The sequence below is a fragment of the Salmo salar genome, chromosome 18 (genome assembly GCF_965601325.2).
Source record: "Salmo salar chromosome 18, fSalSal1, whole genome shotgun sequence".
In the NCBI taxonomy this organism is placed as follows: Eukaryota; Metazoa; Chordata; class Actinopteri; order Salmoniformes; family Salmonidae; genus Salmo; species Salmo salar.
The window spans coordinates 12,900,550-12,928,443 of record NC_138308.1 but is presented as its reverse complement, the minus strand read 5'-3'; the positions used below and the strand labels follow the sequence as shown (position 1 = coordinate 12,928,443).

Below are 27,894 nucleotides of genomic sequence, written 5' to 3'. Positions count from 1 at the left end.
CTTTAGAGTGTTTTCTATCCAAATCTACTAATTATATGCATATTCTAGTTTCTGGGCAGGAGTAGTAACCAGATTAAATCGGGTACGTTTTTTATCCGGCCGTGAAAATACTGCCCCCTATCCCAAAGAAGTTAAATAAAGGTTAAAAAAATAATCTTTTTTTTCTTCCAACACTCCTATTTCCTCTCCTTGATGTGTGTGTGTGTGTGTGTGTGTGTGTGTGTGTGTGTGTGTGTGTGTGTGTGTGTGTGTGTGTGTGTGTGTGTGTGTGTGTGTGTGTGTGTGTGTGTGTGTGTGTGTGTGTGTGTGTGTGTGTGTGTGTGTGTGTGAGAGAGAGAGTGTCTTTGTTCATTAACAGGATTAGATACTACAGACCGGGCATCAGTAATGGTGATTAAGTATTAATGGAGTGAGTTGCTGTAATAAATCTGAATAACCAGGCCTCCAGAGTGTGTGAGGACAGGAAATAAGCCTGAAATGGCTCCTATGTGTGCATTTGAATGCATGAGTCTAGTGTGGTTTCTCTAACCCAGTCCCATTTTTAGAACAGGTACTGATCTCTGCCACTGTCTTAACACACACTGTGTGTGTGTGTGTCTGTACTCTTGCAGATATACCCCAGGGGACAGAAGCACACATAATTCCATTACAATATGTAAATACAGCATTGCTGTGCCTCCTTCATTAAAACCTGTGAGAAGGAGTTCGATGAAGAGATGGAAGAAGGGGAGGTCGAGGGAGACGAGTGTGTACCTCCAGTAGCAACCTGTTTGTCAAACACTGACAGGACGGCGACCTGGGCTGGGAGAGAGCAGATGTCATGACCCTTTACCCTGCAAAGTCAGTATGTGCAGCTGGAGCCAACCGGAACCAGTCTTCCCAGTAAGATCCTTAACTGGAGATGATGACCTCCTGGGTGAAGTGTTGAGCTGTATTAAACCTCCTGTCAATGGGACTAACATGGATAAATACAGGCTTACTCAGTTAGAGGGAGACCATCTTCATAAGTCCGTGTTCATGAAGTGTCTCAGTTTATAAATGCTGATATAGAATAAGTTTTGCATTTTAGATAATTATCAATACGATTATATGGACGTGGGGGGGGGGGACCTGATCCTAGATCAGCACTCCTACAGTTTTTGAATGTGGGCCCTGGAGCATGTCTGGAAACACAGAGTAGTTGAGGAAGGCATCAGTAGTGAGGCAAGCATTGGAAAGACCCTGGTTAGTTGTTAGTGTCAACACCAACCATTCGAGCAGCCATTCAGTGTTCAAACCAAAACAACTCTGATTAATTGTATAGTGTTGCTTCCTGTTTGACAGGATGTGTGTTTTGTGCTTATGCTCCCTCTTAAGAAATCATTATTTCAGACTGCTGATTGCTTCACTCTTCTCCTTCTTTCTCCAGCTTTGATTGTAGCCTGTGTGATCTCACTTCCTGCGTGTCCTCACTTCCTTTTGTGATGCCACTTCCAGCAGGTCCCAGCTAGTGTCCTTGTCCTTTAGCAGCATCTGTTCTCTCTAGTCCCTCAGCCTCTTAACAACTTTCCACACTCACACACTGAACATATCATCCCACAGAAAACATTCACAAAGATATTCGGAAGTGCAATTACTCACTTCTCATGTGCTTATTACTCAGTAATCACTTTCACATGACTTGAGAACACCAAATGTGTTCTCAACACACAGACTACAACAGGATAGGTAGCAGAGGCAGAGGAGTCAGGTTTTGAATTGCACATTTTCTCTACGATATGTTTTGACAGGGTGTTGTGTAATAGTCTACTTATCCTCCAATCAGTCTTTAGAGTTTTTGCAATGCTCTAATGATAACAACAAGTGTGTTATCGTGCTGGAGTGGGTTACACAGTAGATTGTGGCATCTATTACTGAGAAGGATATCACCATTCACATCCGGCCTCTTTCACCATATCTCTTCCTGAGTAATTCTCAAGGTTTCCTCCTTCCTGGGCTAGGCTGGGGATTCACACAGGGCCTTAAAAACGTTCTGTATCAATAAATGCAAATTCAGCCCATCCTATACATTGTGTCCTATTTTACAGCTGGGACGATAAACCAAAATGAATCGACACCGGCCATACCAATCACTTATCATGAGCATTTTGCAGTAGCCTATACTAGAGGAATTGTTATGTTTGAAATGAAATACGTTTGCTAATATGGGTGATTGTTAATGGAACAATTGATGGCTACAACCATCAAACTAGTAGTACTTAGGGTTTGGCGGTATCCAGATTTACATACCTTCATACCGTGTCTGTGCCTCCCTGGGATATACAATATCACCGGCAATTTTTTTTTTTACACACCCCCAAAAAATGACCCAAAAATCTCAGTTAGCAGAATGCTAACAAGTACTAAGCAATTCCCATGGTTGGTTGCTAGGTAAATGCTAACGAGCGCATGTGAACATTTACTAAGACAGACAACCCAGCTCATAAAGTTATGCAAGTAGCTATCTCAAAACCCAGTGTGCGGCACACACAATACATATATTAGACAGCAGTGCTCTTAATCCAGAAAGGGGTTGTCTCTGCTGCTGTTACAATAAGCTTTATCTTGCAAGCTAACGTTAGCCACTTAGCTAACATTAGCAACTTAGTAAAACCCAGCTGGAGAGAATTTCTTAGCTATTTAACTTAATAGTTATAAGATGCATTTATATATATATATATATATATATATATAATATAATATAATATTATATTATATTATATATATATATTCAGTTGAAGTCAGAAGAACTCGTTTTTCAACCACTCCACAAATTTCTTGTAAACAGACTATAGTTTTGGCAAGTCGGTTAGGACATCTACTTTGTGCATGACACAAGTAATTTTTCCAACAATTGTTTACAGACAGATTATTTCACTTATAATTCACTGTATCACAATTCCAGTGGGTCAGAAGTTTACATACTCTAAGTTGACTGTGCCTTTAAACAGCCTGGAAAATTCCAGAAAATGATGTCATGCCTTTAGAAGCTTCTGATAGGCTAATTGACATCATTTGAGTCAATTGGAGGTGTACCTGTGGATGTATTTCAAGGTCTACCTTCAAACTCATTGCCTCTTTGCTTGAAATCATGGGAAAATCAAAAGAAATCAGCCAAGACCTCAGAAAAAAATGGTAGACCTCCATAAGTCTGGTTCATCCTTGGGAGCAATTTCCAAACACCTGAAGGTACCACGTTCATCTGTACAAACAATAGTACGCAAGTATAAACACCATGGGACCACGCAGCCGTCATTCCGCTCAGGAAGGAGACGCGTTCTGTCTCCTAGAGATGAACGTACTTTGGTGTGAAAGTGCAGAACAACAGCAAAGGACCTTGTGAAGATGCTGGAGGAAACGGGTACAAAAGTATCTATATCCACAGTAAAACGAGTCCGACATAACCTGAAAGGCCGCTCAGCAAGGAAGAAGCCACTGCTCCAAAACCGCCATAAAAAAGCCAGACAACGGTTTGCAACTGCACATGGAGACAAAGATTGTGCTTTTTAGAGAAAAGTCCTCTGGTCTGATGAAACAAATATAAAACTGTTTGGCCATAATGACCATCGTTATGTTTGGAGGAAAAAGGGGGAGGCTTGCAAGCCGAAGAACACCATCCCAACCGTGACGCACAGGGGTGGCAGCATCATGTTGTGGGGGTGCTTTGCTGCAGGAGGGACTGGTGTACTTCACAAAATAGATGGCATCATGAGGGAGGACAATTATGTGGATATGTTGAAGCAACATCTCAAGACATCAGTCAGGAAGTTATAGCTTGGTCGCAAATGGGTCTTCCAAATTGACAATGACCCCAAGCATACTTTCAAAGTTGTGGCAAAATGGCTTAAGGACAACAAAGTCATGGTATTGAAGTGGCCATCACAAAGTCCTGACCTCAATCCTATAGAAAATTTGTGGGCAGAACTGAAAAAGCGTGTGCGAGCAAGGAGGCCTAGAAACCTGACTCAGTTACACCCGCTCTGTCAGGAGGAATGGGCCAAAATTCACCCAACTTATTGTGGGAAGCTTGTGGAAGGCTACCCGAAACGCTTGACCCAAGTTAAACAATTTACAGGTAATGCTACCAAATACTAATTGAGTGTATGTAAACTTCTGACCCCCTGCGAATGTGATGAAAGAAAATACATCTGAAAGAAATCATTCTCTCTACTATTATTCTGACATTTCATATTCTTAAAGTATACTTGTGATTCTAACTGACCTAAGACATGGACTTTTATCAGGATAAAACATCAGGAATTGTGAAAAACTGAGTGCAAATGTTTTTGGCTAAGGTCTATGTAAACGTCCGACTTCAACTGTATATATGTATATATATGGCTGGCAAACATTAGTAGCCTAGTGAATTTCATAAGTGTAACTTGATCACCTCACTAAACACTAGAACCACCTAGCCTTACAGCCTATAAGTACCCGCTAGAGAATGTTTCTGGGTTGTTTACCTTTAGCATATGCATATCAACCCGCAAGGTGCGCAATCATAAGCACCAGCACTTGATACATAGTGCATCAACTTTTGTAAAGGATTAATTGCTTGAAGAAATATTAGTGGAAATATATTAATACAAATAATAGTTATTTGTTTAGATAGAGTGAAGGATATGTTTTGTATAATTCTACGAAGTCCTAGAAAAAAACGTAGGCCTATTAGCCTATTTTCCTTTCCCTTGCAATAAAAACATTACAGTGTAATCCATTTGATCAACTTCATTTGTGCATGAACAATTGAAATGGATGAATTCCTTAAAGAAAAATTAGTGGAAATATATTCATGACAAGATATAAAAGAGTCATTTGTTTGTATCAGACGCTGTATAGACTACCACAGTATTAGTCATACTACCCATAAAACCTAGCGGTCAAACAGGGAAATCGTTCCAATCGTTTTTCCACCATTCATTTTTCCCATAGGAGATTTTAGAAACACTTAAAATATGGGCTGTGATTCGTGTAGGCTTACCCTGGCGTGACATTTTGATAACTGTGTAAAACTCTCTAAGAAAAGGTGACTTTTATCAATATATTCGGCTCTATTTACTCTCAGATTCGAAAATGCTAATTAGCATCAAAGTAGACATCCAAAACTACATATCCCTGCAAGCTCCTGCACATCGTCTCTAGCTGACACCTTTGCTAACAGGTAATGTGTCAATTTAAAAGTTGCATTTCCCAGTCGTGCTGAATGCATGGACAGCACGGTTATTCTTGGAAAAAGTGAAATCTGTAAATAGAGCTGCACCTTTTATTTGACAAAGGTAAGTGTCATAGAAACTGCAGAATATGCTCTTTTTGATACTATATAGAAGTCAAAATGTTTTACCTGCATGTGACTCTGAAGGAGGATTTGATAATGTGATTCCCCTTTCCCGGCATCTGTCAATTACAAGATGCGCCCAACGCTTCATGTACAATTTGACAACTGATAAGCCTAATATTGTCACTAAATTCAGTTATGAAGTAAGGGGCACAATTATCGCCCATTTATTTTCGTTCACTCAGTGGGGACAGAGAGACGCATTAGCGTCTGGCTGGGTACCTACATCCTACAGCACATTCTCTTAGCGGGTTAAGTTCTGAATAGTTGTGGGAAAAAAGCTGTAAAAAGGCTCTAAATACTTTTCTGTTTTCTTATCAGACAAATGACCAATGTAAAATACAAACATTTTATGAAAACTCAGGACATACCTTTTTAAAAAATGTGGACAGAGTTTTTATTTATTTACAAAATCGAACGTCGGTGGCTGTTGGCCTATGGCGGTTCTAGTGTTAAGTTGCGCTGCCGCAGGAGTGACTCACCTCACCAAGCCCGTTCTGCTCGTTATGTTTCTTTGTAAACAAATGCCTCAAACAACTGTTTTTGGAAACCAGTACCGGTAAACTTTATAATGAAAAATGATCTAACAGGCGACATAATGAACGTGAACTGCTTTATCAATTACCTAGTGCACAAGTTATTTTATTTACGGTATTGGAAAATCATACCAAGAGTATTTCAAAAATACCCTGGGATACGGTTATATACAATAGACTGCCCAACCCTAGTTGTATTGGTTTAAAGGATAATAAATCAATTAAAACTGTAGTGCACTTGTAATGTTATAAATGTATCGTTCTATTTATCGTTATCGCACTAATTCAGGCAATTTATCACCCAGCTCTACCCTATTGTATTACATATATACACAGTTTATTAGGTACACCGTCTAGTACCGGGACTCCCTTTGCCTCCAGGACAGCCTGAATTCTTCGGGGCATGGAAACATTGCTCAATATCAAGGGACCTAACGTGTGCCAGGAAAACATTCCCCACACCATTACACCACCTCCACCAGCCTGTACGGCTGACACCAGGCAGGATGGGGCCATGAACTAATGCTGCTTACGTCAAATCCTGACTCTACACTCAGCATTACGCAACAGGAACCAGGATTCATAGGACCAGGCAATATTTTTCCTCTCCTCAGTTGTCCAGTGTTGGTGAACTCTGGCCCACTGGAGCCGCTTCTTGTTGTTTTTAGCTGATAGGAGTGGAACCCGGTGTGGTCGTCTGCTGCAATAGCCCATCCGTGACAAGCACTTACGAGCTGTGAGTTCTGAGATGCTGTTCTGCACACCACTGTTGTACGGTGCCATTATTTTCCTGTTTGTGGCCCGCCTGTTGGCTAGCACGATTCTTGCCATTCTCCTTCGACCTCTCACCAACGAGCTGTTTTCGCCAACAGGGCTGCCACTGACTGGTATTTGATGTTTGTTGCACCATTCTCGGTAAAACCCTGGACACTGTTGTGCGTGAAAAGCACCGAAGGCAGGACATTTCTGAGATACCGGAACCGGTGCGCCTGGCACCGACGATCATACCATGCTCAAAGTCGCTTAGGTCACTCGTTTTGCCCATTCTAACGTTCAATCGAACGGTAACCTAATGCCACCTCTCGTCTGATGTATATTCTATTACACAAATCCAAGTACCCGAGTCACGCAACCTCCCCACACACACCGACTTACTCATGCACCTGAACGTTGCCTTGCAGAGTGCAGCTCTACTGTATTCTTTTCTCAAGGGAGTGTTTCGTCAAGCTGTGGAGAGGTTATGATAAGATTACATTATTGAAGCTAGACTTAGCCGAGGGGAAATTGAGGCGAAAGAAACAAAAGAGCAGAGTCAGGGAGGACAAATGAGCTCATGGTTTCATCACTGTGAACTCGATGTGACTGATATGTTGCTTCTTGTATCCAGTTAGTTAGCCAACAAGGCACTTCTCTACCTTTTTTGTCTTGCATTTCTAGTTTGTGTCTTTGATCTATAAATATATTTGATAAAGGTATTGGTGTAACTATGGTGTTTCGTTATTAACAAGATGTCAGTGATTGACAGCAGAGTCTGGGTGTAGGGCGATTCCATGCCAGTGGGAGTGTAAAATATGTTTGGTATCTCAAATTGTTCTGGCAATTCTCGCATAGGAACTTCACTCAGAAGAAGAATGTTTTGCTTGCTTTTCACATTTGTATCACCATTTTTGGGTGGTAAATCATGATGAAATTACCCATTTTAGGTGGTTTTTATACATGCCTCCTGTAAGACCATATGACCTGTGAACCATACATATGGACTATGTATAGATTCTGAAAAATAAATGTTCACATTAATTTATTCAACATTGAAAATATGAATATATAAAAACGATCCTTTTTGATTGATCTTATATTTAGACATATTGTTCGTAACAATATGCTCTTCAAAACATGTCATTTCCAGTGGGCTCTCTGGTACTTTTAATAATATGACCCATTTTCTACATAGAAATTGACATTACAGGTTATTAACCCATCACAGCCCTCCTTTAGGATTGCACATTCAGCAAGTCACCAGCAGAGGGAGTTTCCTTTGAATCCATTTTCCCATTCAGTGTGTTGGCGGGACTCATAACATGTATCATCCCTTCATAATTAGTAGAGTCCACTCTGGAAATGTTATGTACTTGTAGTGTATACTGTTTGGAGCAATACACTCTACGTCTTAAAAATGAACAAAATCAAAAAGGGTACTTTTATTGAATGTAAATGAATAAATAAATGTGAGAAATCTATTTCAGAATCACACTATAAATAGTATAATGACACCAAGATGTTGTCTGTATCATGTATGCAGATCATAATGTCTTACAGGAGGCATGTATAGGTCTAAAATGGCCACTTTCATCATGATTTTCTCAAAAATGGTTTGTGATTCAAATGTAAAAAGAATTTCAAACATCCTTCCCCCCCAATGAAGTTGCTAGAACAATCTGGCTGTGCGTGTTTTTTTTTGTGTGTGTGTTAGGGGGGTTGTTCCCTCTCTATGTGTGTTGTGTGCCACCTGCACAGTGCTGTACTACATGCTGTAGTATATGCTGTAGTACATGCTTTTGTTTCACATCAAAGTCAGGAGTCAGTATCAAAGGAGGACTAGAGAATACACTGTAGCCTACAATCTCACAGACCCTCTGGCTGCTTCCCCCAGCCCTGTGTCACATCTAAGCAGCGATTCAGTAAATCTGGATAGACGCATTATGAAGGCAAAGCCTTTCACACTGCAAGCAGCCAACACTGAGGCCTGCTGTCTGTAAGTCACCACTGTCTGTAAGTCACCACTGTCTGTAAGTCACCGCTGTCTGTAAGTCACCGCTGTCTGTAAGTCACCACTGTCTGTAAGTCACCACTGTCTGTAAGTCACCACTGTCTGTAAGTCACCGCTGTCTGTAAGTCACCGCTGTCTGTAAGTCACCGCTGTCTGTGTGCCACCTGCACAGTGCTGTACTACATGCTGTAGTATATGCTGTAGTACATGCTTTTGTTTCACATCAAAGTCAGGAGTCAGTATCAAAGGAGGACTAGAGAATACACTGTAGCCTACAATCTCACAGACCCTCTGGCTGCTTCCCCCAGCCCTGTGTCACATCTAAGCAGCGATTCAGTAAATCTGGATAGACGCATTATGAAGGCAAAGCCTTTCACACTGCAAGCAGCCAACACTGAGGCCTGCTGTCTGTAAGTCACCACTGTCTGTAAGTCACCACTGTCTGTAAGTCACCGCTGTCTGTAAGTCACCGCTGTCTGTAAGTCACCACTGTCTGTAAGTCACCACTGTCTGTAAGTCACCGCTGTCTGTAAGTCACCGCTGTCTGTAAGTCACCGCTGTCTGTAAGTCACCGCTGTCTGTAAGTCACCACTGTCTGTCTGTAAGTCACCACTGTCTGTAAGTCACCGCTGTCTGTAAGTCACCACTGTCTGTCCTTTATGCGCATGACATTGTGTATTACATGAGACCCGAGGAGAGAGGGACACATGTTTTAACAGTACAGTATTATCAGACAGACCGCGAGAGAGAAAGCGAGAGAGAGACAGACAAAGCTCCTCTGTGCCTAGGATTCGCCCGCTGAACTCTTATCACAACCGTGTGTGTGTGTGTGTGTGTGTGTGTGTGTGTGTGTGTGTGTGTGTGTGTGTGTGTGTGTGTGTGTGTGTGTGTGTGGTGTGCGTGTTTGAGTCTGGGCACCTGCTAGCTTCGGGACACTACATCCGGAGCCTGTGTATTGATTGGACTCACTGAGTTGGGCGTTCTGGTGGGTGGTGGCTCGGCGCTCAGCTAGTCTGTAATGGTGGTCTGGTTGATTAGCTCTATGATGGTCTAATTTTCCTGGCTCTGTCTGACAGTCAGTTGATTGACAGTTATGTACTAAGGCTTTTATTAAGGGACAATTAAACCACTTTCTAGCCAGTTATTATGCTGTTTGTATATGTGCACAACTGTGAGATTATACACATTTTTCTGTTTTATTGTTTTTGTTAGTCATGCTGCACGAATCCTTGTTTTTGTCCTTTTGAAACTTTCGGTAACACATTACTTGACACCCAGCGTCATAACACGTTATGACACGGTCATAACCATGTCATATGTCATAACACTGTCATGACCAACCTGTTGTGACATATGTTGTATGGTTTTATGGCTGGTGATGACATCTCAAAACCCACATTTATTCAAATGTGTTTTTTCCCTGCCAAGAAGTTTCCTTTAGTTCCTTAAGTCCTTTGTCGTTGTTGTAATGAATTCTTTACAGTCACATTTCATCATATTTTAAATAACTTGTAGGACATACACTTTATGACACTGTCATGAAGCATTATGACCATCATAATCATATAAGCCAGATAGGCCTATCACGTACATGCCCTTATGTCGGTCATCAGTCACAAAGAAGGTGTCTTGTCCTGCTGCTAAATATGCTTCTCCATACATCCCAGTCATCAGCAACAGAGCATTGGGGTAGGTGCATGTCCGACATCAATGTGTGCGCAGTTACAATGATACTTTAATATGTTCAATTTCAGAAAATGTTATATAACAAACATACTGTTGACAAGTAGGCTATGGTGTAATGGAATGTTTTGCCTTGTGTGGTAGGGTTTGTGGGTTTTAACACTCTTATGTAGGTGTCATAACCAGCCATAAAATAAAGCAATATATGTCATAACGTGGCTAAATATGTTTCGTGACAGTATTATCGCCATATTATGACAGCTTATGTCAGCTGTTATGACATGGTTATGACCGTGTTATGACGCTGTGTGTCAAGTAAAAGTGTGGCCGAAACTTTTCTATTCCCCTCTTCTACAGCATAATATGATTCCCGGGGTATATTTAGTCTCCCATGATGCAATGCCCAGCCTAGTTAGCCTGCAGCTTAGTTGGCTATCAAGCCCAGACAAAGCTTAATCTAAATATACACTGAGTGTACAAAACATAAGGAACACCTGCTCTTTCCAATGTATAGACTGATCAGGTGAATCCACGTGAAAGCTATTGTCCCGTATTGATGTCACCTCTTAAATCCACTTCAGTCAGTGTAGATGAAAGGGAAGGAGACGGGTTAAAGAAGGATTTTAAAGCCTTGAGACAATTGAGACATGGATTGTGTATGAGTGCCATTCAGAGGGTGAATGGGCAAGACAAAAGATTGAAGTGATTTTGAACTGGGGTATGGTGGGAGGTGCCAGACGCACCGGTTTGAGTGTATTAAGAACTTCAACGCTGCTGGGTTTTTCACGCTCAACAGTTTCCCGTGTGTATCAAGAATAGTCCACCACCCAAAGGACATCTGTCCAACTTGACACGACTGTGGGAAGAATTGGAGTCAACGTTGGTCAGTATGCCTGTAGAACGCTTTCCACACGTTGGCTACGAGTGCATCGCTTCTTCTTTTTTTAAATTGTTGCAGTTCTGTCCTTGAGCTGTTCTTATCTATTAATGTTCTGTATTACGTCATGTTTCATGCTTTGCGTGGATCCCAGGAACAGTAGCTGCTGCTTTCGCAACAGCGAATGGGGATCCTAATAAAATACCAAATAATAGCAACCCATATGTTAAAAGTGGTGGCGTTATCCTTTTGAGCTAATTTCCCTGGCTTTGTCTATCTGATGGCTTTGTGTTTGATTTACATTCCCTGTAGAAGTAGATTGGTTCTGTGCTGGGCTAGTTTTCCTGGCTCAGGTCTCCTCAGTGTACAGAGGCCCATTGTTCTGTAGTGTGGTGTTGTTTGTGGTGTGTGTGTGTGTGCTTAGTGAGAGAGTGGTGGGTTAAGTCTTCCCCTGGGCGCTCTCTCTCCCTCTCTCCCTCCCTCCGGTCTACTGCTGCCCAGCCATCCGGGGCTTGCTATCAGGCACTGCCTCACCACCTCTGCCCTCACTGACCTCTCGGTGCTGTAAGGAAATGCCTCACCCCTTGACTGTGTCCTTGCACAGGCTTGTTTACGTTGCCCAGGCATGTGCCATATTACTATCATTCTCTGCACATAGTCAAGGGGTGAGGCATTTCCTTACAGCCACAATATGAAGAAGAAAAAAACCGTGAACTTTGTTGGCCAGAAACGGTGCTTTGGGCTTACAGTAAAAGTTAGCTTGATCTGTTAGTGCCACAAACATAATCCACTTTTGAGTTCGGGGTTAAGTGCTCTCATGGCTTGAGCTGTTAGACAGAAATGTGTTTAACTTGTTAATAGTTTGCTCTGAACTATTATGCCGGTGTCTGTTTTCTCTTTACCACTCTTAAATTGTGAGTGTGTCTGATGCTTGTTTTTTGTGTCATGTGGAAAGGGGGTTCAAACTCCTCTGACGGGGGTCTTCTGGGGAAAGGGAGGTGGGGGGGGGGGGTTGTCAGTACCCCTTTAACAGGCCAACATTGGCTTTGAGGCCCCCTCACTCTCTCCACTGCCAAATTACCCCCATCCCGTCCAGCAATCAGGCCCTAAACCACAGCTAGGCTTGGCAGCAGCCCCAACCCACAAATACTTTGAGCAGTTGAACATGTGCCCTGTATTTAGAGGTAGAGCCCCCCACGCACACGCACACACACACACACACACACACACACACACACACACACACACACACACACACACATACACACACACACACACACACACACACACTGTCCATTAAGAAATCAGAGTCCAGTAGGTTCTGTTGCTTACAGTATCATGCCTGTATTTTGCACTCTTTCTCACTTCCCATTCTGTTTCACAGTAGGGTCTTCAGGAAGTCACCAGTTTGCGACAAGTAGGCCTACACAGTGACACACTCCTGTGTTCAGAATTCACCCATGGAAGTTTTATCACAGCCTGTGTGTGTTTGGTGCATATATACATACCAGCATCTTAATGCTCGTTAGTATCGTGGCAAGGAAGCAAAACACGAAGCGGATTTAACTTCTTTAGATAAACAGCCCTAATGTTGGAAACAAACATCATTATGTTGTCATCCAGAGTCACATTTATTTATTTTCCAAACAATAGCGCGCAATATTTTACATACAGCAGGTTTTATATACGGGTATCGTCCCAGCCCTACTGTTCATGCTTCTCTGTGTTTGCGGGCGTGGGTCTCTTTGCTGGGTAGATATCTAAATGTTTGTTGTCTACAGTATCTAACCCAGTCTCCTCCTTCTCTCTCTCTCGCTCTCTCTCTCTCTCTCTCTCTCTCTCTCTCTCTCTCTCTGTGTAGATGACAGTATCTCGGCGGCGAGTGCGTCTGACGTGCAGGATCGTCTGTCGTCGTTGGAGCTGCGTGTCCATCAGCAGGAGGATGAGATCACCGTGATGAAGGCGGCGCTGGCCGACGTGCTGCGACGCCTAGCGCTCTCCGAGGACACGGCCGCCACCGGCAAAAAACAGACCAGCGCCAAAGGTAGTCGGTCACCTCAGCCCCCACCCCCCCACCCCTGAACTCTCACCGAAACCACCAGTCACCATCACTGTCACCATCCGATGTGCTCTCATGATTCTACATTTTTTAAACCCTCTAGAAACCCTACAACGGGACAGTTTGAAACATCATCTCTCCGCCATAAGATGATCGTGCACTGTCAAATCCATCTGCACTCGCTTCTGTACAACTTACCATACCTATGCTCTAGCACTGTAAATTCCATTCATCTCCACTTTCCCAATGGCTCGTTTGGCCCCTCTCCCTTGGATTCCTTCGCCAGGTCGTAGTTGTGAGAGTCAGCTATCTTGTATTCCTCCGCTTGTGTTTACACAAAGGAAGTTCTGGAGCGGCGCCAGAACCTGGATCTGTTAACAGTTTCACTCCGACCTTGACTCCCGGTGCAAAACGTTTCCATTCAGATCGCAGCTGTGTAGGCCTATGCGTGTGTGTGAGCGCGTGCTTGGGGCTAGCGGAAGGGCCAGTATGGAGTGTTGCAATACCACGGTTAATACCGTCTACCAGAGAGGTCACAGCAAGGAACGTGCTTATTCTACCTTCACACACCTTCACAACACGTGCTGACGACTTCAATTCAATCACAATCTAACACAGGAACATAATCACAATCCAGTCTCTCACTGGGAATGAAATCTGTCGGTGGGGAATAAATCCCGCTCCATTCTCTCACACTATAACAAACTGAGGTCCTCTCTGAGCTCAGTGACAAAGTAGAGGCTCGTATGCCCAGCCAGCAGGAGGGGGAGGGAATTCCTGTGGCTGTCCCTGTCAGGAATATCATTCCCCGACTGGGCAAGAGAGAAAGAGGGAGCGAGAAAGACAGAGGGAGATTGAATGCACTCTCAGAGAGAGGCAGAGAAAGAGATGACATTCTCAGAGAGAGAGAGAGAGGGAGAAGGAGAGAAGGAGAGCGATAAAATGTGTCGCGCCCAGAGTCATTGGCGAGCGTCTGGGTTCTGTAATCACGCTTCAGTAATAACCACCACCCACTCACCCGTATCCTGGCTAACTGACTCCAGAGCTGTCCATCTGCACACAATAAGACCATCTGTCTCCTGGGCCTGTGTGTGTGTGTGTGTGTGTGTGTGTGTGTGTGTGTGTGTGTGTGTGTGTGTGTGTGTGTGTGTGTGTGTGTGTGTGTGTGTGTGTGTGTGTGTGTGTGTGTGTGTGTGTGTGTGTGTGTGTGTGTGTGTGTGTGTGTGTGTGTTTGCGCTCCCTGTGCGTTTGCGCTCCCTGTGCGTTTGCGCTCCCTGTGCGTTTGCGCTCCCTGTGCGTTTGCGCTCCCTGTGCGTTTGCGCTCCCTGTGCGTTTGCGCTCCCTGTGCGTTTGCGCTCCCTGTGCGTTTGCGCTCCCTGTGCGTGTGCGCTCCCTGTGCGTGTGCGCTCCCTGTGCGTGTGCGCTCCCTGTGCGTGTGCGCTCCCTGTGCGTGTGCGTGCGCCCGTGCGTGTGTCCGCGCCCGTGCGTGTGAGTGCGCGCCCGTGTGTGTCCGCGCCCGTGTGTGTGAGTGCGCGCCCGTGTGTGTGCGAGCCCATGTGTGTGTGAGCCCGTGTGTGTGTTTGTGGCCACGCACATTCACGTGCGTGCACCTAATTCTGGGAAGTCGAACATTATCTGTGTGTGGTGACTGGGCAGCCTTGTCCTGACATTTCACTTTCTCTAATGAAACCAATTACTGTATGATCATGTGGAAGTCTCTCTCTTCGGGAAGTGTCTTGGCTGGGAAGCCATGGCTCCTTGGTAAAGAGAGATCCCGTCCCCATTTCTCTACCTATTCAGGATATGTCACCATGAAGAGAATGTGTTTCATAAATATAGCTGCGAGCAGCATTGATGGGGTTCACAGGATGACACAGTGACGGGTACAGTGCGGCGATATTTGAACGCAGCAACAATTTTTTCTCAAAACCGTTAAAGGACTGTAATGAGTCTAAATGCAGTGGTTAGTGGATAAACTAATGATGAGTGGAACATATTTATCCATAAACGAGTCACCAGGAAATGAGTCGCCAGTTATTGTTGCCCGTGGTGAACATCTATCTAAAAGACCTTATCAAAGTTGATAAATACAGTTAAACTGGTATACTCTTGCAGATAATTATCACCTTACTGACACTAAATCAGGAATAGTAAGTACACTATAAAATCACAATGAGAAATACACAATTGAAAGTGTAAAAGAACCCGAAAGAAATGTACCGGTACAAAGTAGTTGGTATACCCCTTTAACGTTGCAGACCTGACACTACTGGTGAAGTAGTCAGGCTGAACGCAGCCCACCAAAAACAAGATACGCACTGACACCTGCTCCTCACTCACAATGTTACGTTTCTTCTGATCAGAGGAACCTAGCTGCTCGCGGGGCCGTGGCTGTCTGATCTCCAAAGGAAAAACTCCCTTCTGTTCAGAGGAACCTAGCTGCTCGCGGGGCCGTGGCTGTCTGATCTCCAAAGGAAAAACTCCCTTCTGTTCAGAGGAACCTAGCTGCTCGCGGGGCCGTGGCTGTCTGATCTCCAAAGGAAAAACTCCCTTCGGTTCAGAGGAACCCAATCAGCGTGCAGGGATGTGGACGCAATCTAACTGGTCTCCTTGTGAAAAATGTATAGAGGAAGCGGTTACTGCCCAGGACAGTTGGCAATAAGTCCCAAATATAGAAACTACTGAGATTATTTACACTACCTAGCTAGCTCGTAGAGGGATAAATGGCTTGGTGCACACAGTCCTCGTGGAAAACAACCTGCTGGTGATAGCTACCCGTCCAACTAGGTAGTTTACTGACAGGTTAGCTAGCACATGACAACTCACGAGAGAACTACAACTCGCTCACTCATCTTTACATCAACAATCACATCCTACTAAATAGTGCACACAACTAACCAACTCTGGCTGGTAAGGTTGGAAAAGTAAACGATTGGGGGATTGTTTTAAAACATATGTACAAAAGTTTGCATTCGCCTTTGCCTCTCACTCAAATTCTCCTGAGCTTCAACTTCCTTCCCCTGGCTATCCGTATTCGTCCTGCTCCCTCCCCTTGCATTCCATCCGATTGGCTAATGGGACCAACACTCAGTAACTGGGAAAGAATTGTGTATCATTGGTGTGCACCTCTTCAGAAATACTTTATCTCTGACATTCGTCCTCTTCGTCTTCTTCGTTTTCTTCTTTGTCTCCTTCTTCTTCATCTTCTTTGTTGCGGTCCAAACACTTAAAAGACACACCCTATCCCCTCAGCCCTCAAATTAAGTGGACACTTCTGATGACGTATCATGATGTTTGATGAGTATACACTTGCGGGGCGAGGGAGGAAGGAATGATTTTTAAATGGACCACCCTTGGCTGGAAATTGGTCAGTCGTTCATCCCGCGATGATTGTGTTTTCAGCCATCGGTAACTTGTGTGTGCTTTATATGCGCAACAGTCAATTATGAGTGCATGTCTACTAATATTAAATATAAACTCAGCAAAAAAAGAAGCGTCCTCTCACTGTCAACTGCAGTTATTTTCAGCAAACTTGTGTAAATATTTGTCTGAACATAACAAGATTCATGTCACGTCCTGACCATAGTAAGATGTTATTTTCTATAGTAGAGTAGGTCAGGGCGTGACAGGGGGTGTTTTGGTTTATTCTATGTGTTCTATTTCTATGTTCTTAGGTTCTAGTTTTTGTATTTCTATGTTGGTTTGTTTGGGATGATCTCCAATTAGAGGCAGCTGGTCTTCGTTGACTCTAATTGGAGATCATACTTAAGTAGTGGTTTTTCTTCCTGAGTTTTGTGGGTGATTATTTTTGAGTAGTGTTTGTTTCTCCTCTGCGTCACAGTTTGTTGTTTTGTCTATTCAGTTATTTTATGTATTGCATAGTTTCACAGAGTAAATAAAATGTGGAACTACACACACGCTGCACCTTGGTCCTCTCCTTTTGACAGCCGTGACAATTCAACAACTGAGACATAAACTGAACAAGTTCCACAGACGTGTGACTAACAGAAATGGAATAATGTGTCCCTGAACAAAAGTAACAGTCAGTATCTGGTGTGGCCACCAGCTGCATTAAGTACTGCAGTGCATCTCCTCCTCATGGACTGCACCAGATTTGCCAGTTCTTGCTATGAGATGTTACCCCACTCTTCCACCAAGGCACCTGCAAGTTCCCAGACATTTCTGGGGGGAATGGCCCTAGCCCTCACCCTCCGATCCAACAGGTCCCAGACGTGCTCAATGGGATTGAGATCCGGGCTCTTCGCTGGCCATGGCAGAACACTGCCATTCCTGTCCTGCAGGAAATCACACACAGAATGAGCAGTATGGCTGGTGGCATTGTCATGCTGGAACGTCATGTCAGGATGAGCCTGCAGGAAGGGTACCACATGAGGGAGGAGGATGTCTTCCCTGTAACGCACAGCGTTGAGATTGCCTGCAATGACAACAAGCTCAGTCCAATGATACTGTGACACACCGCCCCAGACCATGACGGACCCTCCACCTCCAAATCGATCCCGCTCCAGAGTACAGGCCTCGGTGTAATGCTCATTCCTTCGAAGATAAACGCGAATCAGACCATCACCCCTGGTGAGACAAAACCGCGACTCGTCAGTGAAGAGCACTTTTTGCCAGTCCTGTCTGGTCCAGCGACGGTGGGTTTGTGCCCATAGGCGACATTGTTGCCGGTGATGTCTGGTGAGGACCTGCCTTACAACAGGCCTACAAGCCCTCAGTCCAGCCTCTCTCAGCCTATTGCGGACAGTCTGAGCACTAGTGGTGGGATTGTGCGTTCCTGGTGTAACTCGGGCAGTTGTTGTTGCCATCCTGTATCTGTCCCGCAGGTGTGATGTTCGGATGTACCGATCCTGTGTAGGTGTTGTTACACGTGGTCTGCCACTGCGAGGACGATCAGCTGTCTGCCCTGTCTCCCTGTAGCGCTGTCTTAGGCGTCTCACAGTACGGACATAGCAATTTATTGCCCTGGCCACATCTGCAGTCCTCATGCCTCCTTTCAGCATGCCAAAGGCACGTTCACGCAGATGAGCAGGGACCCTGGGCATCTTTCTTTCTGTGTTTTTCAGAGTCAGTAGAAAGGCCTCTTTTGTGTCCTAAGTTTTCATAACTGTGACCTTAATTGCCTACCGTCTGTAAGCTGTTAGTGTCTTAATGACCGTACCACAGGTGCATGTTCATTAATTGTTTATGGTTCATTGAACAAGCATGGGAAACAGTGTTTAAACCCTTTACAATGAAGATCTGTGAAGTTTTTGGGATTTTTATAATTATTAATATATGCCTACTGTATGATAGCTTGCAAATTAACTAACTAACGTTAGCCTGCCTAGCTGGAACTTGAAGAAGGGAAATGTTTTATTTCTACAATTTCCAAACAAAAACAGCTTTTTACAAGACGTGTTTGTGCCATCATGTGCATTAGTAGCACAATTTCTAACTTATTTACATTTGTTTTTACTTACACTTGTATGTTGACTTCTCTATTGATGATGTTTTGAAGTTTTCGTAGACTTTTGTTAGTGGGTGTACAATCATCGCGAATTGAATTATGGGGAGTTTCAGGCCCCGGGGTGAACATAATTGTACACCCGCAAAGCCCACTAAAAACGAGGGCTGAGGGGCTTATGTTGCAAACTTCCCTTGCTTGGCTAATCATTTGTACCGCCCACCAAGATGGTGACGGGGATTCCTCCAAGGGCATAAAGCAAGGGTAAGTGGACGAGGGTGTGTCTTCTTCTTCTTCAGTGGGTTTTATATGGAAGAGCAATATATATGATAAATAATATAGCGCCACAAAACTAACCAATGGCCAAAAATGTATTTAATCCGGAATGAATTAAAAAATATACAGAATGTATACCGGATATGTGATACCAGCGACTCCCAACCCGGAAACAAAGGATGCATTTAAAAAGTGCCTTACTATATAAAAAAAGGCAAAAAAACTGAACCCTTTACTGTATGAATGGTAGGATTGGAGTAGGGCTGTTGTGGTGACTGTATTACCACCACACCGGCAGTCATGAGTCACGGCCCATGACTGCAGTAAAATTCCACGTGACCTTTGAGTCACGGTAATCCCCTTTTTTATGCACTCTGAACATGTTTTGGTAGTACCCAACTTGCTAACTATCAGGTCCTAATGGCCTGGTACTCAGGGCTCTATTGTTACCATCAAGTCCTACTGGCCTGGTACTCAGGGCTCTATTGTTACCATCAGGTCCTAATGGCCTGGTACTCAGGGCTCTATTGTTACCATCAGGTCCTAATGGGCTGGTACTCAGGGCTCTATTGTTACCATCAGGTCCTAATGGGCTGGTACTCAGTTCTCTATTGTCCCTCTAACCACTAACATCAATGCAAATACAATGGAAAATCACATCAAACACTTATCATCAGAACAGTAGGTCTATCATACTTTTAAAACAGTGTAAAACATGGTTGTTGTGGATGCTGTTTTAAAGCCTAACACAACGAAATGGACAGCGCTTTCTACGGTGATGATTCAATCAAAATGCTTCTGAGCCCAAGCCCGAAAAAACCCTGAATTCAAATGACGATTCTGCCGTTATACAATACATTGCCTACCGCAAATTATGCATGGAAGAAAAACATAAAACAAAACTGATTTAAGATGTCTTGGTACATAATTGGTCTAGCCTATACTTCAAAATTAAACCAACTCAAGTAATCGCAGTTGAGTGTGGACTGTATTATTATGCATACTGGATGGACTGGTTACTTTATGCTACACTCCAAACTGTCTATCCATGAGTCTGGGAGAGGTCATATAGCCCTAGGCGATGCTGTTGCTTCATTGAGGATGCTTGGCGGTTTAAAGTTTGCCTACAGTTAGTGAATTTGCATTTGATTTTGAATATCCTAGTAATCAGGATATTTTTTTAATTTTTCGTAATGAAGTGAGTGACACATTACCTTCATCTGTGCATAATATCTCGCCACCGAGCGTTTCCATCTCCGCAATCTCCTATATTCCTTTCTTCAGTGCGTAGACGGTTTAGTGAAATATGTTTAGTTGCGAAAACGTTACTATTGATGTTCCCGAACAGATTTCACTTGTTTCCAAAATTAAGCACTAGGTAGGTACGGGAACAAGATCTCAGAGTCCATGGCATGCAAATGTATATAAAAAAAGAAAAACCGTACTTACATAAGTATTCAGACCCTTTGCTATGAGAATCAAAATTGAGTTCTGGTGCATCCTGTTTCCATTGATCATCCTTGAGATGTTTCTACAACTTCATTGGAGTCCACCTGTGGTAAATTCAATTTGTTGGACATGATCTGGAAAGTCCCACACCTGTCTACATAAGGTCCCACAGTTGACAGTGCATGTCAGAGCAAAAACCAAGCCATGAGTTTGAAGGAATTGTCCGTAGAGCTCTGAGACAGGATTCGGTCAAGGCACAGATCTGGGGAAGGGTACCAAAAAATGTCTGCAGCATTGAAGGTCCCCAAGAACACAGCTGCCTCCATCATTCTTCAGTGGAAGAAGTTTGGAACCACAAGACCCTTTCTAGAGCTGGCCGCCCGGCCAAACTGAGCAATTGAGGGAGAAGGGCCTTGGTCAGGGAGGTGACCAAGAAACCGGTGGTCACTCTGAAAGAGCTCCAGAGTTCCTCTGTGGAGATGGGAGAACTTTCAAGAAGGACAACCATCTCTGCAGCACTCCACCAACCAGGCCTTTATTGTAGAGTGGCCAGACGGAAGATACTCCTGAATATAAGACACACGATAGCCCACTTGGAGTTTTCCAAAAGGCACCTAAAGGACTCAGGCCCTGAAAAACAAGATTCTCTGGTCTGAATAAAAACCAAGATTGAACTCTTTGGCCTGAATGCGTCTGGAGGAAATCTGGCGCCATGCCTCCGGTGAAGCATGGTGGTGGCAGCATCATGCTGTGGGGATGTTCTTCAGTGTAGGCGGTCATTTAAAATAAGAATTTGTTCTTAACTGACTTAACTGGTTAAATAAAGGTTAAGTAAACAACAAATAAAAAGTGGCAGGGACTAGGAGACTAGTCAGGGTCAAGGGAAAGATGAACGGCGCAAAGTACTGAGAGATCCTTCATGAAAACCTGCTCCAGAGCGCTCAGAACCTCAGACTGGGGCGAAGGTTCACCTTCCAACAAGACAACGACCTTAAGCACACTGCCAAGACAATGCTGGAGTGGCTTCGGGACAAGTATCTGAATGTCCTCCAGTGGCCCAGCCAGAGCCCGGACTTGAACCCGATCAAACTTCTCTGGAGAGACCTGAAAATAGCTGTGCAGTGACTCTCCCCATCCAACCTGACAGAGCTTGAGAGGATCTGCATAGAAGAATGGGAGAAACTCCCCAAATACAGGTGTGCCAAGCTTGCAGTGTCATACCCAAGAAGACTCGAGGCTGTAATTGCTGCCAAAGGTGCTTCAACAAAGTACTCATTAAAGGGTCTGAGTAATTATGTAAATGTTATATTTAAGTTTTGTATTTTTTATAAATGTGCAAAAATGTAAAGAAACCTGTTTTCGCTTTGTCATTATGGGGTATTGTGTGTAGATGGATGAGCGAGAAAAAAACAACGATTTGTTTTCTATGGAAAAGGTCAAGGGGTCTGAATACCTTCTGAATGCACTGCACTTTTTTTTCTCCTGTTTCTGTTCCTGCCCATTTTAAAATTGTTATTTTACTAATAAACTAATTTTACATATTAGTGAAGACCAGATTAAATTGAGAATAGTTAAATTGAGAATAATGATGGGTGAAAATATGATCACTTGATGAGAGAGCAGCTGTGCAGCCTGAGGCAAGGAACGGAGCGCAGGGTTTTTTGTTTTTGCTGCTTGTTCAAATCCTCAATAGACTGTAGTCGCACCATGCAGCCCATATATCTTTTGATTTCTAAGACATTCTGAGGTTTGTATCATTCACAACTAAAGTTGCCGAATAACTTTAAATCTAGAAAATAGGACCTTTGTGGATTTCACATGGCGGGGCAAGGGCGAAGCCATGGGTGGGCATAGGCCCCACCCTCTTGGGAGCCAGGACATGGGCTGGCGTGGTTACAAGTGGGCTGCGGTTGTGAGACCGGTTGGACATACTGCCAAATTCTCTAAAACAACATTGGAGGCAGCCTATGGTAGAGAAATTGACATAAAATTGTCTGGCAACAGCTCTGGTGGACATTCCTGCAGTCAGCATGCCAATTGCACGCTCCCTCAAAACTTGAGGCATCTGCGGTATTGTATTGTGTGACAAAACTGCACATTTGAGAGTGGCCTTTTTATCGTCCCCAGCACAAGGTGCACCTGTGTAATGATCATGCTGTTTAATCAGCTTCTTGATATGCCACACCTGAGAGAGATGCGTTTTTTGTGCGTATGCAACATTTCTGGGATCTTTTATTTCAGCTCATGAAACATGGGGCCAACACTGTACATGTTGCGTTTTTTATTTTGGTTCAGTACAGATGTTCCAAAGGCATGCATCAGCGGCTTGTATGTGGGGAGGCCTGGAAATGCTAAACGTGTTAATGCTGATTAACGATCAGTTACCGTGAGGCCGGCAGTCTTTTGCATGACAATAACCGGCTGACAAAATGTAATGACCGCCACAGCCCTAATTGAAGTGCTCACCGTGTCACCCTTGCTTAGCCTTTTCGTTGCACATCCCTCTATCCATCATCCATCTCTCCTCCCTCTCACACCCTCTGATCCCTCGTTCCGGTCAGCTCTTTATTTGGCTGGTCACCTTTTTATCTCATTATGACATCACTCTCCTATTTAATACCATCTATTGCCATAGCGATGGCTGCTGGCAACCCCTGCTGTGTGTGTGTGTGTGTGTGTGTGTGTGTGTGTGTGTGTGTGTGTGTGTGTGAAGTCTGTTGTGTGTGTGAAGTCTGTTGTAGTGGGTTAATAAGCACTCCTGGGAAATGTACATGGATGCAGTTAAGAGGTTATTGAGCTGATGTGTTACAGCACTGGCAGTTTGACACGTACAACGGTGGTGCTTTGAATATTTTAGCTCTGTTGCCCTGCTCTCTCAGTGACGTGGGCAGTAATCCGGGACTGAAGCAGACAGGAAGCTAAGGAAATCACGTGGTTCAGTTCAGTTTCTCTTCAGACACCCATGCTCTCTGACTGCAAGGCCAACTCTGCAGAGAGTCTGCAAACCACCACCCCCCCCCCCAAACAGGGCCCCTTCCTGCTCCTGAGACCCCCGTTTCCTTACTCAATTACCAGAAATCTCTTCCTCTCTTTTTGTCTCTTGTTCAGTCTTTCTTTCCCCTCTACTACGTACATTCTTGGGTTTTTATCAGACATCTGACATCTGTTTGGGGTTTTAGGCTGCGTTTCTGTGCAGCACTTTGTGACATCAGCTGATGTAAGAAGGGCTTTATAAATACATTTGATTGATTGATCTGCTCAGCACTGTATCCCTTTCTCTCATTCACTTTTCTCTTTTTCCTGACCCTTATCTTTAACTTTCCAGCTCCAGTTATTTCCCACCCTTTCTTCCTCTTTTCCAAATCATTTATTATCAGGAATGAGGAAGCCAATCCATAGGGAGGTTTTCTTGTTGTAAGACTGTGTGAGCATTGAGACTCATTCTGCGCGCACACACACACACACACACACACACACACACACACACACACACACACGCACACACACCTGTCAATCACAGCAGTTCGATGGGAGAGATAAATAGGTCTATCAGATCAGGAAGCCAGGTTGATGGATGAAGACTCTGCCTCTTGCAAGGCATCAATCATTATTAATACACAGCCGTTAGAATAGGCCAGGGTTGATTTTGCTTGACTATTCATTCATCAGACTCATTGACTCTCCCTCAGGCCTTGTGTACTGGCATTGCCAGTCTTCTCCTAATTAGTCTCCGGCTGTCTTTGGCCTTGATGGCGATGGGGGAGGGGATGAGACAGGAGAGAGCAGGGAGGTGGCGGTGGGGGGTGTTGGTGGATGGGGTATCCCCCTAACCCGGCCCTGCAGAGGGAGACCAGATCCTCCACCATGCTGTGTGTGTTTGAACTGGGGGGGGGGGGTAATGGGCCGTGAAACTGGGCCATGTGTCGCCGACACGGGATCAGGCCTCTCCTGGGACACCACGCGCCCCCGAACATAACCCCGCCCCTCACCCGTCCTCCAGTCAGGGCACAGACGTACTCCACACACAGTACTTCTTACAGAAGTGCTTCGAAAGGACTGAGTTTATTTCTTCAATTAAAACCCCACCGAAGAAGAGTGCGTTCATCTCGTCTTCTCTCCGAGATGGCATGGCATTGTTTGTGTTGTCATCCATTAGAATCTCGGCTGTATCAAATACTCATCATTCACTTTACTTAGGAATCTCATATGAGTGTGTTTCCTACGGTGTGTTGCATCATGGTGTCCGTACCGCTGTTTATAGTGTATCTAGCGTGTGTTCCGGCTCTCTGCATGAGGACCGTTAATCAATGGTTTATCTCACCGAGACGCCTACTCTCTGTCCTATGAGCTCCCTCTTCCCTCCTTATCCAATTAGGCTGTCTGGTTAACGGGGTGAGGGAGGGGGGTGAGATGGGATTAGCCAGGAATCTGCTCTCCCTAATCCTTCCTTTGTCCTCCCTCAGATCAGACCCTTGTTTGTCTGTCTGTCTGTCGAGCAGTCATACTCCCTTGTTCAACCACTCCCCATCCCCTATACTCGTCTCCCCTTTACTCAAATCAAAAACAAAGTTTACCGGTCGCGTACACAGATTTTCAGATGTTATTGCAGGTGGAGCAAAATGCTTGTGTTTCTAGCTCCAACAGTGCAGTAATACCTAGCAATGAAAGATTCTGACCCTTGACCCCCCCCCCCCCCTCCCCCTTTTTGCCTTCAGGGCAGCTATCAGTTCGTCTGGGCATGGACTCTACAAGATGTCGAAAGCGTTCCATAGTGATGCTGGCCAATTTTGATTCCAATGCTTCCTACAGCTGTCAAGTTGGCTGGATGTCCTTTGGGTGGTGGGCCGTTCTTGATACACATGGGAAACTGTTGAGCGTGAAAAACCCAGCAGCGGTGCAGTTCTTGACACAAACCAGTGCGTCTGGCACATACTACCATACCCCGTTCAAAGGCACTTCAATCTTTTGTTGCCCATTCACCCTCTGAATGGCACACGTACACAATCCACATCTCAACCATCCCGAGGCTTAAAAATCCTTCTTTAACCTGCCTCCTCCCCTTTATCTACACAAGTGACGTCAATAAGGGATCGTAGCTTTCACCTGGTCAGTCTATGTCATGCAAAGAGCATAATGTTTTGTACACTCAGTGTATATCTTGTAGTTGTCCCTTCTGAATGTGCTCTCTCCTGCTCCCTGTAGGCCATAATCCCCTGCGCGAGGCCTACTCGATGTCCTGCATCCCCAACGGCAGCTCCAGCAGCCGTAAGCCCAGCCATCGAGACCGAGATAGCTCCACAGTGTCCGTCGCCAGGAAGGATACCTTCTCCTCAGCAGCCAAGAGGTACTGTACCACACACACACACACACACACACACACACACACACACACACACACACACACACACACACACACACACACACACACACACACACACACACACACACACACACACACTTCCCATTCAAAAACAGTCATTACTCAACTCTAGACCTGCTCATATCAGATGGGCAGCCATTGATGAAGTGCCTGTGTTGACATGATGTTTTGCTCTGAAACGCCACATTAATCTCATTTGTCAACCTGTTTTAATGTTCATCACGTGTTCACACTTGCAGTGTTTCAACAGAATAAAGCCTGTACATTTACCCTGGTTCTTTCAGGATAATAATGTTGTGATTGGGTACCTGTCACAGCCTGTATGTACACCTGTGGCTGAGCACTTCCTCAATGAGTAACTAGACATTAATCAAATATGCTGAGTCGGCTTTACACTGCCTATTGAGGAAGTCGGGGCTTTGCAAGTCTTCGCAGTAGTGAAGTTGCTCGCATAGGCACAGAGTTAGGACCAGCTTGTCCTCTTAGAAGAGTTTCTGTCCCCCTGTCTTCACTGGTTGTGTCCCCTGTTTTGTTAACCCCCTGGTTGTCTCCACAGCGGTCAGACAGCAGAGAGGAAAAAGGACACCCTTCCGATGGAGGGCATCAAGGAGAAGCAGGAGGGGCCCTCCCAGCCCAACCAGGCTAACGATAAAGCCCCCCCTGCCAGCCCCATGCAGCCCTCGCCGTCCCCCTCCAGCTCCAGCCACCCACTCTCCCCACACCCCCCTCAGTCCCAAAGGCAGGCCCAGGAGAGCAAGGGCACCTCCCCAGCCAAAAGGTTCTGCCGACGCACACTTTGATCTCCCTTACCAACCCAATGCCCTGCCGACACTCTGAACGCTCTTGACCCTAGCTTACCTTTCACTGGGGGCGGGGGCGGCCTGCTTCTCAGATCACTCACGTTATTAACCGCCTCCCGTCTGTCGCCGTCTCTCACCTGTACGCTCAGCTATCTTTCCACGTACAGACTCCGCCACTGCAGACCTTCGCTTCTCCACCTGCTTTCAACACTACCTACCTTTTTTCCTTTTAGGCTACTTGTAGCACAGCCCTTTCATTCAGACGAGACGAGAGGAAAATAGAAGAGAGGAGTGGAACGGTTTGCAGATGTCCCTTCTGCACTCATCCGCAACAGTGTGAGCCCTCTCACTGTATCATTCGGAATAGGAGAGGCCCTGTCTGTCATGTACCAGCTGTGCTCCGTACCAGTCAGGATACACACACACACACACATACACAAGCTCCAGCCCATAGACCGACTGCACTCACTAATCAAAGCACTGGTCAGCCTCACACTCATGACCCATACCATAGATCAACATCAATTATTCTCAGAAACATTGAAAACCAATTCAGTTTTACAAAGAGCACTCTGGGAACCCATCCCTGCCCATTAGACTGGGCAGTATCAGGTTATTAGTCAGGACCGCTGACGTGCCAGACACATTTGCTGGAAAGCTCATCTGCTAGCAATTGTGCGTGTCCACCCAATATGAAATGGACCAGGCTTCTGAGCAGCGCAGTGCACATGCAGGGCCCTTGCTGGGCAGGAGAGGCATGCGAGTATTTTAGGGTGATTTTGACCTATTAAATGGTCCCTTTCCAATCCAACCAGAGGAATGGATGGCATGGTAGTCTCAAATAGGCTTCTATTCACACTCGCTTAGCTAGAATAAAGCCTTGAGATGCAGTGAGTGCACCATTCAGGGCTTTTAACCAACGTTACGTATGTGCTGTATAGCAATGATACTATACCACTCGTCTACCCTTTATGGATCCTTCCTTTTAGTTACCACTCCATCCATCTGTCACCCCTCCCGCTCTCTCTCTATCTCTCTCTCTCCCCATATCTATTGACATACCCGCTCCTGCCCCCCCCCTACACACCCCCCTTTAGAGTGAAGCGTTTCAGCTCTGCCCCCAGATCCATCTGTGGGACTGTTAGCTTTCCTCTCGCTCGCCCCTCACTCCTGTGTGTGCTCTTCTTGCCCGCCCCAGGCCTTTGTGTGTGTGTGTGTGTGTGCGCACACATGTGTTTGTGGTGGGGTTA

General features: G+C 44.9%; 1 protein-coding gene across 4 annotated transcripts in view; it reads left to right on the top strand.

The window, feature by feature from the left end:
* Positions 1-27,894, top strand: part of eml4 (EMAP like 4) — a 113,074-nt gene that overhangs the window by 62,959 nt on the left and 22,221 nt on the right. For 3 of the 4 annotated variants that reach the window (XM_014154117.3, XM_014154116.3, XM_014154115.3), the window contains exons 2-4: positions 13,078-13,260; positions 25,667-25,808; positions 26,401-26,622. In XM_014154117.3, the coding sequence (XP_014009592.1) occupies positions 13,078-13,260; positions 25,667-25,808; positions 26,401-26,622 (547 nt within the window). The remainder of the gene's footprint in view (positions 1-13,077; positions 13,261-25,666; positions 25,809-26,400; positions 26,623-27,894) is intronic. The other variant, XM_014154118.3, reaches the window with a different exon arrangement.